The 12,326-nt window shown below is 43.2% G+C and overlaps 2 protein-coding genes across 61 annotated transcripts in view; both read left to right on the top strand.

Annotated features, from left to right (window-relative positions):
- MAP2 (microtubule associated protein 2) overlaps positions 1 to 7,510 on the top strand; it is a 226,947-nt gene extending 219,437 nt beyond the window's left edge. For 27 of the 50 annotated variants that reach the window (XM_065069039.1, XM_065069040.1, XM_065069041.1 and 24 more), the window contains 3 exons: positions 2,002 to 2,083; positions 2,576 to 2,688; positions 3,363 to 7,510. In XM_065069039.1, coding sequence (XP_064925111.1) covers positions 2,002 to 2,083; positions 2,576 to 2,688; positions 3,363 to 3,578 — 411 coding nt within the window. In that variant the 3' untranslated portion in view covers positions 3,579 to 7,510. Of the gene's footprint in view, positions 1 to 427; positions 521 to 2,001; positions 2,084 to 2,575; positions 2,689 to 3,362 lie in introns of all 50 variants that reach the window. The other 23 variants (XM_065068994.1, XM_065068995.1, XM_065069003.1 and 20 more) reach the window with 1 other exon arrangement.
- A 324-nt stretch (positions 7,511 to 7,834) lies between these two features.
- UNC80 (unc-80 homolog, NALCN channel complex subunit) overlaps positions 7,835 to 12,326 on the top strand; it is a 137,807-nt gene continuing 133,315 nt past the window's right edge. For 10 of the 11 annotated variants that reach the window (XM_065068973.1, XM_065068979.1, XM_065068974.1 and 7 more), the window contains exon 1: positions 7,835 to 8,077. In XM_065068973.1, the coding sequence (XP_064925045.1) occupies positions 7,850 to 8,077 (228 nt within the window). In that variant the 5' untranslated portion in view covers positions 7,835 to 7,849. Of the gene's footprint in view, positions 8,078 to 8,150; positions 9,005 to 12,326 lie in introns of those variants that run through there. The other variant, XM_065068983.1, reaches the window with a different exon arrangement.

Raw genomic sequence — 12,326 nt, forward strand, 5'->3', positions numbered from 1 at the left:
TATATTTAACCGAGAGAATGAATATGCTGCATAGGTGGCACTCTTTGAGTAAGTAAAAGCTGTAAGTACAAAGAAGGCTGGTGCAGCCTTGTCCAGAAATGCTTTCTCACACACCTGAAAAGCCTAATGCTGGTGAGCAAGCAAGGAGTTCTTTGAGCTTTTCAGGGAAAAGCCACCTCTCATATCTCCCAGTATAAAACCTTTCCCCTTTGTAGTTCACCACCACTTTGTGAGGCAGTAAAAGAGCAGCATAGTGTATTTACATATCCTGTGTTAACATACTAAGCGTAGACATTGTTGCGATTTACTTTCTCACATTTCAATACAAGTGTCAGAAGAAGGAAGCAAAATTATCCTGGCTCCCTTATTTTGCACTCCAGCAGAGTGTGTGTATGGTATATAGTAAGTTACTTCCAATTCCTTTTAGGTTAGGATTTTAAACAAGAAGATCGATTTTAGTGATGTTCAGTCCCGCTGTGGTTCCAGAGATAACATCAAACATTCAGCAGGGGGAGGAAATGTAAGTAGTATGGACATCCTCTGAAGAGGCATCTCCACTGTGGTGACCCACCTTGCACAGCCAGACCCCTCTGTCTCCCTTCCTCTGAGCACTACTTCCCTTCTCGCTGCTGTTTCACGTGTCTGGTCTGGTAGTTGTGTGAGCCCTGTGTATGCAGTGGTGGCCTCCCGATCTTTCTCCACAGAGCACAACGTGTTTCCACAACTTGGACACAAAAAGGAAATGAGGAAAAAACGGGTTATCTCTAAATGCCTAAGGGTGCTGACAGTGTCAGTGCCTTTCATGGGAGCAACCCAAGAATGTAATTTCTAGAAAGAGACTGCAGCTCACAGTGAGACTCCAGCCTCACAGCTGGGCATCTTCCAGTGCACCAGTCCTTCCCCAGCTAACCTGAGAGGAAGAAGAAAAATAAAACATAAGGACAAAGAAATGTCAGAGAGGAGGTGTGATCAGTCGGTGTGCTGAGTGCTAATGCCAGTGCCACAGCATTATTCCCAGTATAACAAACTGAGACTGCTCCCAGTTTGACCAGACACCCGTTAGTTCTAGCAGTCACGCTGGAATAGCTGAAGGTGGCTAAGACCCCCCTGATGGAAATTATCTCCCCTCAGATGGAAGAGCTGACAGCGTGGGCATGTCTGATCCAAACAGTCTCAGTAAGGCTACCAGTGCTGGCTTAAGTCATGACTGGTGATGTGAGCAAACCAGTGGCCTTGCGCTCATCTTCTCTGCCACAGAGGGACTGCAGCTTCTTAAGATGTGCTAAGACAGTCCCTGTGGTTGTGGGCTGCATCTGGGAACTGTATGGGAGCACAGCAAGGCAGGAGTGTGGCTTTAGCGCAGTGGTGGCAGTGTGGCCAGCAGCAAGAGGGCACCTGCACTACTGCCTGGCTGAGCAGAGCGGTGCTGCTGCACTCTGGTGAGCACCACAAAGCTGGCTGGATGAACACCAACCAGCTCAGGTACAGCTGCATGAGTCACATTGGTAGCTTCATGAGAATCTCCCTAGTGGATTGAGCTGAAATACATACCATATTTAGATTCAGAAAAATATGAAACAGGTGGTAGAGGAAAAACAAACAAACAAACAAAAAAACAGTCACTAAAATATTCCTAATTGCCAGGATGCACATTCAAGAGCAGAAGCAAATGGGATGGGTCCTGCTGCATGCAGGGCTTTGGAGAATCTGCCTGGAGAGGAGGCTCAGAATTGTTTTGAAAAGAACCCACAAGCTGATCTGCTTTGTCCTCCTCTTTGTTTTGCTAATAGTAAAGCTTAACCCAACTCTGTCAGGTGGGAAGGAAGCTTGCTGTATTAATCCAGGTGTTTCCTCCTTTGTGGCATAGTCTGTTTTCTACTAACCATCTCTCCTTTTCCAGTGATTTGTAGAGGCTTGGGCTCTTCTTCTGCAGGGCTTGGCTTTTTATTAATTTAATTATCTTCGTTTCTGTAATTTGTGTGTGCGTTGTGCTTTTGACAGGTACAAATTGTAACCAAGAAGATTGACTTGAGTCATGTTACTTCCAAGTGTGGCTCGCTCAAGAATATCCACCACAAGCCAGGTATTGTAGGAATTTCTGGGATGTGGGACAAAGCGAAGAGCTAATTCTGTTATGTGAGGGAGAAACCACGGATGATACAATTCTCTTTTATAGTCCAAGAGAAAGTAAATATACTTTGGTAATAAAAATAATATTCTTAACTCTACTTACCTTTATGTCTTTATATATTCGGTTATAGGACCACTGAGTGTAGAGAGGAGATAAAAAAAATAATGCAGAAGGATGCTGCTGTGGCATAATGTCAGTTTGATAAGATATTGAAGTCAGCAAAATACCTAAGCATGTGCTTAAATCTTATGAAAATCAGTAAGGCTGCAGCACATGCTTACAGTTTGTGTGTTGAAGATTTTATGTTTTGCTGAACATGCAGCATGGTGTTCTGTGCTTCTCTAAAACCATCAGATCTCAACTAAAAGGGAAGCAATGTTAGTGTACCGGTGTGCATCAGGTCAGACTTTCTCCTCTTAATCTATGTTTCCTTTTTCTGTGTAGGGGGTGGGCGTGTGAAAATTGAGAGCGTGAAACTGGATTTCAAAGAAAAAGCTCAGGCAAAAGTTGGTTCACTGGAAAATGCCCACCACGTACCTGGCGGTGGAAACGTCAAGGTAAGGGGACAGCTGTCAGAGAAAAGGCTACTACTGTGACCCTTGCCCAGTGAAATTGTTAGAGCTGTGAATTCAGCGGTGGCCCTGAATTGAGTAGGAAACAGTCTGTTTTCCTTCAAGCACGCTTACATGCCATTTGTTCCCTTTGGAATTTGGAATGATGAATCTCGTATCCACATCTAAGCTGAGAGTGAAACGTCCTATAGTTTGTGCACTAGCTTTCCCCCCAAAGATAAACCTTGTTTGGGACTGTTGTACAGCATAGGTATAATCTAATAAGTTTGTAGTATGGATATCTTAGAGGATCAGGACTGCTTCGTGAAACAGGAGGAAAATGTCTTGAAAGTAAGATCACTCCTACAACCATTTGAAAATACAGACTTTGGAAGCAAAACAAATGCCCATAAAATGTCTATACATTCATACAGTTAGGAACAATGGTACTGCTCATTAAACCATCCATCAGAGACACAAATAGGAACAGAATGTAACATAGTGAGCCAGTGTATATTAAACAAGATGATAAAAATGTTCAGTTTCATTTATTCTAAGGAGTGAAGAGGCTTCAGTCCTTGTAAGAGTTCTTAAAAGTAAAGTGAGATCCAGATGATGATCCATAACAAGATAATTTGGTGAATATATAATGCATTAAATTCTTTGCTTTCCTGGAGCAGATTGACAGCCAGAAGCTAAACTTCAGAGAGCACGCTAAAGCCCGTGTCGATCACGGGGCTGAGATCATCACACAGTCACCAGGCAGGTCCAGCGTGGCTTCACCACGCAGACTCAGCAACGTCTCGTCCTCTGGAAGCATCAACCTGCTTGAATCGCCCCAGCTTGCTACCCTCGCTGAAGATGTCACGGCAGCCCTTGCTAAGCAGGGCTTATGAATTTGCTCATTTCGCGTTGTATGAAGTAATAATATTTAGGCATGAGCTCTTGGCAAGAATGGGCTCAGAGCAGGTGTTACATTCATTCTTTACCATGTCTAAAACTAAGTCACATCCCAAGACTTGTAGTTACCATACAGTTAAAAAAAGAAAAAAAAAAAAAGAAAAAAAGAAAAAAAAAAGTAAATAGATGCAGAAATTGGCCTGATCTCCATTTACAACAGGAAGACACTGGCTTTATATGGGTATACAACTGCAGTATGTTACTTTGGACAGTTATTGTTGCTCTGCTCTGTCTTGCATGGAGTACCGTACTATGATAAAATGCATTTTTACCTTTCATGTGCCTGAAGGCCATCCACCTCTTTCTGAAGAGCCTTGTTAATAACCCAAGTTGCTCATTTCACTGTTCTCTTGATAGATGGGGAAATAAAAAAAGGCTGCCCATTGTAAGTTATTGCAGGTTAAATTAACAGTCTGCTTACCAGAAGGAATGGCATATAGAGAAATTCAAGTTTAATTAAAAAAATGTGTTATTTTGTATAAATGAGTAGAACAAAAGTTGAATTAAGTTATTAACATTTTTTTGGACCTGGTTAATTATGTCAGTGTATAGCTGAAAAGCCAATAAATTATTTAACTAATAACTAAAAATAGTAGCTGAAAACATTTGAACCATGCTTGGGGAGGTGACAAAAAAGCTGTTGAAAGCAAGCACTTCCACCCCAATGGACTTGTGTCTGATTAGAAAGTTGGTTAAGCGGCTAGATTTGTGTATGCACCACTGGTTTCACATCCTTTCCATCTGTTTGATACAGTATTATAGATATATATATATTTCTCTGTGGCCATTTGTGATACGCCCTCCTCATATACTTGAATATTCTACTCTTTATTCACAGTATCTGTGTCTCTTGCACCCTTTGGTGTTTCAATTTTAGGTATGTAAAAGTAGATGTTAGCAGGGTTTTTTTTCCTATTCATAAGAATACATTTTAAAAAGATGAAAATTTTAGCATGAAGTTGCTTTCTGTAACAACTAAAAGCCGTGACCCTGTTTTAGTGCCAGATGCAAGTCTCTTCTGTGATGCTAGAAAAAGGATTCCTTCTCTTCCCTTTCCTCCCTTTCTTCACAAACATGATTTTTGATGGCTGAGTTTGGATTCCGGATTTTTAAAAAGTCCACAATAGTTTGGTTCTGGCTTTTTTGCTTTCTTTCTTTCTTTTTTTTTTTTTTTTTCTTTAAATCCTGTAGTAGCTGTGAATGTCAGGTTTATGTCAGATTTATTTATTTTTTCTTTTGCTAAAGTTGAAATACAGAAAAAAAGTATTAAGGTGTTGTTTCCACTCCTTTAGTGATGTCTCATGTATACACTCAGGCACTCAGATAACTGATAAACATAACAGAGATGCCTGTAAATTATAGTATGTGAATTAATTAATAAAATGAGCATCCTAGACTGGGTTGCCATAGCAATTCACCAATAAATAGGGCATCTTAAAACCTGAGCAAAGTGGGATTATATTGACTATAAAAAGTTTAAGAAAAAGCGTACATAAAAGATAAAAGGCAGAGATACATAAACAACTGATCTAACGGAGTTACCTGGGAGAACTCCAGCACGACCTTATGGACACTAAGAATTAAACACTGAACATAATATGGTAGTATTACTCATCAGCAGATAATAATCTGCTGGTACTCTCTGTATAGTAGACATCATGAAATGACTGGTTTACATTGTTGCAGATTGTTTGATCTTTTCCTCTTGAAATCTCTTAACTTCGCACTGTCAGTTCGAGCTGTACTTGCTAAACGTGTTAGGTTAACGTGGTGTGCTGGAAGCTTTGGATCTGTTTTTTTTCGTTCTTAATTTGTGTGTGTGTGTTGGGGCTTGATCTGAAAAGTCTCATAGAAAAGATTTTTATGTCTGTGGAGAAGGATTCTAGTAAATAATAGCACAGGATTCCCCATCATTAAATTCAGGTAGTAAATGCACAGTTACTAGACAGTAAATATTCAGTGGACCAAAGGGGGATTTTGGCTAACCTGTCACATCAGTACGAAGACAAAACAAAATGGTTACATCTCTCAACAATTTTACTGAAGATGAAGTCCGAACAGCCCCACACACAACATTTCAGATCTGCAAAAAGGTTTTCACACTATAAAGTACCTAATAGTGTTTGTAAGTCAGTTGTTTAATACGAAGGACAGTGAGTTTAGAACCATGCTAAGTGCATCTGGAGGATTGACTTCTGCCTTGTATTTGTTATACTTTTGCTGAGAGTAATCCTAAGAATTCACATGGAAACAGCATCAAGTGAGGTGCATTAAAAACCTCTTCCCATTTTTCCAGAAAAAGAACAGACAGAAAGAAGAAACAAGAAAACGGCATTTATATCATGTTGCTTGTATCATACTACCAGTTAATATAAATTAGCCTTGCAGTGGTGTTTCTTTATGTCTTTTGCCAATGTGGGAGAGAGTCTATGGTAGTACTGAACCTCAGCTTTCCTGAAGCTGAAGGCCAGCTAGTGAGACCAGTGTTAACCGCCGAGACTCAAGTTTTTTTATTCTGCTTCTAAAATTGACGTGCTCTAGAAAATGAAGATTAGTTAATCCACCTATGAGTCCAAAGTGAGAGTGGCGTAACACACCGAGTCATTTATTTCATGCATTAAAATGAGCTTTCTTGTCTTGATTCAAGCAAAGACCTTTGTAATCGTGATCATCCTTTCATAGACAGAATCCTAGAATGCTGTGAATTTAGATGAAAAGAAATCAAGAGTTTTGTGCTGTTAAATAAAAAAATAATAAACCAAGTTATGTTACATGACTGTAGATGTTCCCTGGAAAAGCTCATATTAATCTTAACTTCTCAAGGAGAGTGTTGGTTTTAAAAGCAATGGTTTTGTAAATATGCCCACTAAAGAAGGTAGAGCCAGCTTCCTGGAAACTGCATCCGTTGTGTTACTTTTCCACGGGCATGTTGAGTCAACAGGTATGTTGGGTGCCTGAGACCCAACTCTGTAACCAAAGCAGAGATAATCTGGACAAAAGCAATGGTGAAACCTTGTTTGGGTAGCTAGGGGAGAGCCACAAAGTAATAATTCACCAAGTTGTAGAAACAAAAGAAAAGGTGCTTCTGCCCCAGCTGCAGAGTTCCCTTTCTATGTAACCACAAGCTGAAAGAAATCAAAGTTAAGCAAACTTCTGTCCAGCAACAGTAAAGGAAAAACTGATACTGATGAGGGAAATTGTATGCCCACAAGGGCTATATATATTTTCACTGTACAGCAGTAAATGGTATTACCCATTCACTGCTCTGCTAAGGTACAGTAGTAGCCTCATCATGACTGCTTACAACCCTGAGTTTGCCTATATACGCGACCCAAAGGGAGTCAAAAGGCAGCCTGTGTGGACTACCACACGTGAGCAGAAGTTCTTTCCACGCTGGACCAAATACTGTTTGAAACCCAAGTACAAACCTATCTTCAAAGGCAAATGCCTTGAAGAGTAGATCATGTCTGCTATGAAAAATCAACGCAGGTAGATTTGCAGCCTAGGTGTGTGTAGAGTTCACTCGCTAGTCAGATTGCTAAAGCAACTCCCTTTGCAACTTCAGCAATTCCCACTGCAGGAAGGTTAAATTAGTTCTGCACTTGGAAAAGTCAAGCGTGTAAAAGCCACTTCAACTTTAGCAAAGAGAAAAATCCAACAAATAAACATGCTGTATGCTGGGATGTTAAGGAATACAGTCTGCTGTTACAAACCTGTGTTTTTTCTGATAATTCTAGAGCCTGTTACCATAAAAGAGGCATTTCTTGAATGGCTGGTGGTAGGTAGTTCATGTTTTCAAATCCGATCTGCAATTGTATTTGTTGCTGTATAGTGATTGTTTTGCAAAATAAAATCGCTTGTCATCTAATGGCTTGTGTTGGTTTCCACTGTTTGTGACGTGCTCCTCCCATCGGCAACCGCTCCACATGGCTGCCCTGCGTGGAAAGAAGTACCGCGCAGCAACTGGTTTTGCACAGCCTTGCCGGGAGAAGTCAGGGTGGATTAAGCCATGCTTCTCAGCTCGTCCCTGTTACTTCTTACCAAAAGAATCAGATTTACAGCTGGTGTCCTTGTCTGTGGGGTTATATTTCCCAGCTTTGTGTGGATATGTTACTCTGTCCCTCACCCTGGGGTCTCAGCCCGCAGGTGAGGTTTAGCACCACCCAGCCCCCCGGGACACAGGAGCCTCACGAACCGGCGGCCAGAAATGGCGGCCAACGTTGCCTCGCGGGGGCACGCCCTCCCGCGGGCTATACATAGCGCGGAGCCGTTAACGGTCGCCGAGCAGCTGGTGGTTTGGGCGCGGAGGGGCTGGTGTCAGCGCTCTCTCTCCTCAGCGCTGCGGGGAGCGCCCCCTGCCGCCGGGGCGGCCCAGCCTGAGCGGCAGCGGCGCAGGAACGGAATCGGGCTCGGCTCCCGGCGGGCTGAAGCGAAGGTAACGGGAGCTGTGGGGGTGAGCTGTTGGGGTTGTCCCGAAAACTCACGGGGAAACCACCCGAAGTTTGAACGCTGCTTGAAGTGGTTTGTCGTTTTGGATCTGTTGGTGGGTGCCTGAACCCCCGCCTTGGTTCAGGTCGGGGAGGAAGCACAGTGCTGTGTTGCAGGTGCAAGGAATGCGCCAGGAAATGTTTGCATGCTGACCCAAAACATCTGTGCGGAGCAGGTGTTTTCTCGGCGTGGGGCTGTGGTGTGGGGAGGCGGGCAAGCCTCACCCCTCAGGGTGCACCTCACACTGCCTGCTCTGGACCTGCTCACGCAGGGCTGCTGCTGGTGCCTCCTGCTCTGATGATGCTCGGGAGCGGTTTCAGGCTTGTGCCGTGCAGATGTACATGCAATGACACAGGTGAAACGAGGGGGTGAGCTCTGCATATTCGGCACAGTTGGAGAGCAGCAGTGGGACTTGCTAACAGAAGAAGAATCCTCTGAACACAACTGGGAGCCTGAGCAGCAGGAGGGAGATACAACCAAGTAGACTGCCTAAAGTTTCACAGCCCCTGAGCAAGCTGGACTTTTCACATAATGCTGCAATATTCATAAATAAAAGCAATCAAACGACCTGGAGGAATAATTAAGTGCTGTTAATTAGCCTTTAGAAGCACCCTCCTAAGGGTGCTTAGGCACAAGGCAGAACTAATGTATCATCTGCTGAAAGGAAAATGATTAGGAGGCTGCGAACAAAAGGGTAAATCCTGATTTAAGCATTCACAGCTAGAGTAATGATTGAGGACAGCTGGTGAGAACCTGTTTCCTCCTTTCAATGTGAACGAAGAAGTGATATTTCTATGATTGTGTCTTATTACCAGCATGCGGTGGGTGATGTATTTTATGATTTGCTAACAGATTGTGATGTTGGAGCACTGAGGTGAGTACACGCTGTGAGTAAAATCTTTATTAACTACAATGTTACTGAAAATGAGGGAGACCCAGGAATCCTGCCAAAATGTTTGCTAGGTGTAGGGAGGGTCTGTCCATCCCATGCCCATCACAGCTCATGGAGTATTCCTTGCATTGTACAGGAATATGGTAGCAAAACCAGGTGTGTGAGTCAGAGAAGAGGATCAGATCCGAGTGGCAGGCAGAAGGCCCTTTCACCTAGAGGTCTGTGGCCACGCATAAGTCCCGGTTGCTGCTTTGAAGATAAAGGACACTGTGGCCCTAATGGAGGGGTTCCCAAACCTTGCTTGTGTGAGTGCCCTTGTTCTGGAAGAAGTGTGTGGTGGAGGCAGGTCTCAGCTGTCTTCTAAGCAATGTACAGGAAGATGTGTTTGATAACTCAGTGTAACAAGAGAGCCCCCTTCTCCAGGAAGAAGGTCCAAAAGGTGTTTGGGTGGGGTGGAATTTGGGAGGAGGAGGTTTTTTTTCTTTTTTCCCAAAAGAAAGTAAAAGTTTTGCAGCTACTACCAAAGGAGTTGCACCCCAGAGCCTGAGAGTCCTGATACAAGGGTTGGTATGACACCCTGACAGTGAAAACAGGATTGTTTGTTTTCCCCCATTCTTGTCCAGAGACCCCCATACATCATCTGTAGGATTTTGTTCTATCTCTCCAGGCCTCATCTAGTTGAAGCATAACCTGCACCTATTATGTATTCAATTGCAATTAAATGGCTCTCTGCATGTGATTTATTGCTTGAACATTGTGAAAAGCAATAATTTTCTTTCTGCAGTGACTGTGGAGGATCTGTGTTTCTGCTCTGTTTTGAAATAAGATTCTCAGATACATGAGTGCTAGGCCACTTCTGCTGCTTCCAGAGTTAAACATCTGATTGTCCTTACAGAATCTGACTCAGCTGACTACAGTCTGTTCCTGACCAAATTAATGTAGCAACAGCAGCAAACCTGGTAGTTTTAAGGGTTCATTGCAGAGTCTTAGGGGTTCATTTATCTTTGTTTCTGAATGCATTGCTGTGTTTGAACAAGGCTGGCAGGAAGAGTTGTGAATGAGACTTCTAGAACCCTTAGCTGGAATGTCTTCATGCTGAGTTTAAAAGCCCTTAAAGAAAAAATAGAGCTTTCCTAGGTTTCTTTAATTTTTACAAAATGTGGGAAAGAGAGAATCAGGTGTCGTTTTAAACTCTGCTATACTTCCATCTTGTGTGGTTGGTGATAGTGCAAAGATGTATACAGTTGCCATGCTGAAACAGTAGCCTTTGACCATCTCTTTAAGCTGATGTAAATGACAGCATATACAATACTGCCAATGAAATAGCCCTCTGTGCCCACTCTCTGCTGATGCTCTTGCTGTATTCTAGAGTAGTTACTTAACAAGGTCCAAAGACTTCCTAGGAAGAGCAATGGAAAAATGAAGGAATAACTTTTGCTTCTACCTGGCAGACCCATGTGAGAAAGGGTAAAATGAGTGGCATCTGTCAGTGCTGACTTTCTGTGACTGGTTGTGCCAAGGGAGAAAGAGTCTTTAACATGAGTCCTCTCAGCCAAGGACAAAAGCTAGCTGGCAGCTTATGGAAAACAAAGCTCTTGGGAATGTGCCAAACAATTGTCTTTGTTCTTTGCTGTGAGGTGTACAGTTAGGAGCTGCTTACAGCTTTACTCTTGGAAAGGCTGCTGCACAACAGGGTGGCTCAAGATACTCCTGAAAGTTTGAATGCTGGTTCTTTCTGCACAAAGGCATAACAGATGAGTTAAAAGTATGAATACTTAGGAGTGTGTGTGGCAGGGATTGAGGCTGGGGACTTGGAGAGCATCAGCATGGAAACAAGTGCAAGACAGTGAGATTTAGAGTAGTTCCCTGCTCTTGGCACTCCCATGTAGAGTGAGCACTTCAGGTTCTGCTCAGTGTTCTTGCTCTGGCATGCTGCCAGCTTTCACTGTTTCGGGATCAAGACTGAATCCTACTGTGATGGATGTGTAAACACAACCGTGCGATGAATGAAGCAGTGCTGGAGCAGAATCATGTCATTTGGGGAAATGTCAAACTGATGCTGCCTGTAGTAAGAGAAGAAATGGAAAAATAGTGTCAGGGGCATCTTTTGTGCCCAAGCGCCTGGGTGGGCCGGGCATTGCCGGAGTACAACAAAGCTAGTGCCGCATCTGCTCTTCGTCATGCCTGCTTATTGAAAGCAGCTACTTCCTGCACTGGTCTTGATCTCTTCACGGTCAGACAGACATGTGTTCCTGTACCAGCCTAAGCTGTCAGTGTAGCCTAGTGAACACAGCACAGGTGAATTTTCAAGACACTTTGCTGTTGTCCCATTATAATAACATCCCAGAAGAGTTTGCTTGCTTCCTCTCTGTCCCCACTGTAAGGGAAAGTGGAGGACTAAATTTGAGGATTTTCTCTTTGCAGCACCCACTGCAGTGTTGGCATTTAGATACAGTCAAATGCTGACTGCAAATCTGAAAGCTTCTGCTCAGTATAGAGATAAGTAAAATCTTACAGGATGTAAAGGTCCTTTTTCTCTTACACATGTGATTCCCAAGTTGCAAGCTGTTTCACTTGCGTAGGTACAGATCAGTTTGGCTTTGTGTGCCTTTTGCGGTGCGTCTGCTGTCTCCAAAACAAGGCAAGAACAAAATTGGTCTCTAGTCCCTATCAAACTAATATAAACTGCCTTTGCCACCTCCGGAGTTCAGTGCTGGTCACAGCCTGGCTGGATTGGAGAATCCGCACCTTTGTGACTGCGGTTCTTATGACAGCATTGGCAGTTGATAATTTTGTATTTGCTTTCTGATTTATTTTGCATCAGAAGTTCTGTAACTTCAAAACTCTGTAAAAACAGGGGGGTTTAGGTGTCTTTTGTGCCTGCATGATGTTGGAGAGCAATATTCTGGACTCAAAATGGCAAGTTTGACTAGAGCTGCAATTTGCAATTACATTTTCAGTTACTACAAAGTAGTAGCTCTGCAGTTTCCTCTCAGTGGCTGTTGGGCTACCTGAGCTCCATTTGCAAATGGCTGTGTGACAAGGCAAGGAGCTGGCTGCAGACAAAGAAAGAGCCTTGAGTACCGTATTATTTTCTTTACTTTTTTTTGTCTAAAAATTCCTTCAAGGATGTAACAGAAAGCCAGGTAGAGGTCATGGTGTATTATCTTCCTGCTTTCTGAGTTGTAGTTGACACTGACAGGGAAGGAGCAAGCGGGCAGTTTCCTCATGTGTGCTCCAGTTCTGCTCCTCCTGTGAAGAGAGGGTGTTTGGATTCTCCTTGGGAGGCTCAGTGAAGTGCTGC

This window comes from Columba livia, chromosome 7 (assembly GCF_036013475.1).
Source record: "Columba livia isolate bColLiv1 breed racing homer chromosome 7, bColLiv1.pat.W.v2, whole genome shotgun sequence".
Lineage (NCBI taxonomy): Eukaryota > Metazoa > Chordata > Aves > Columbiformes > Columbidae > Columba > Columba livia.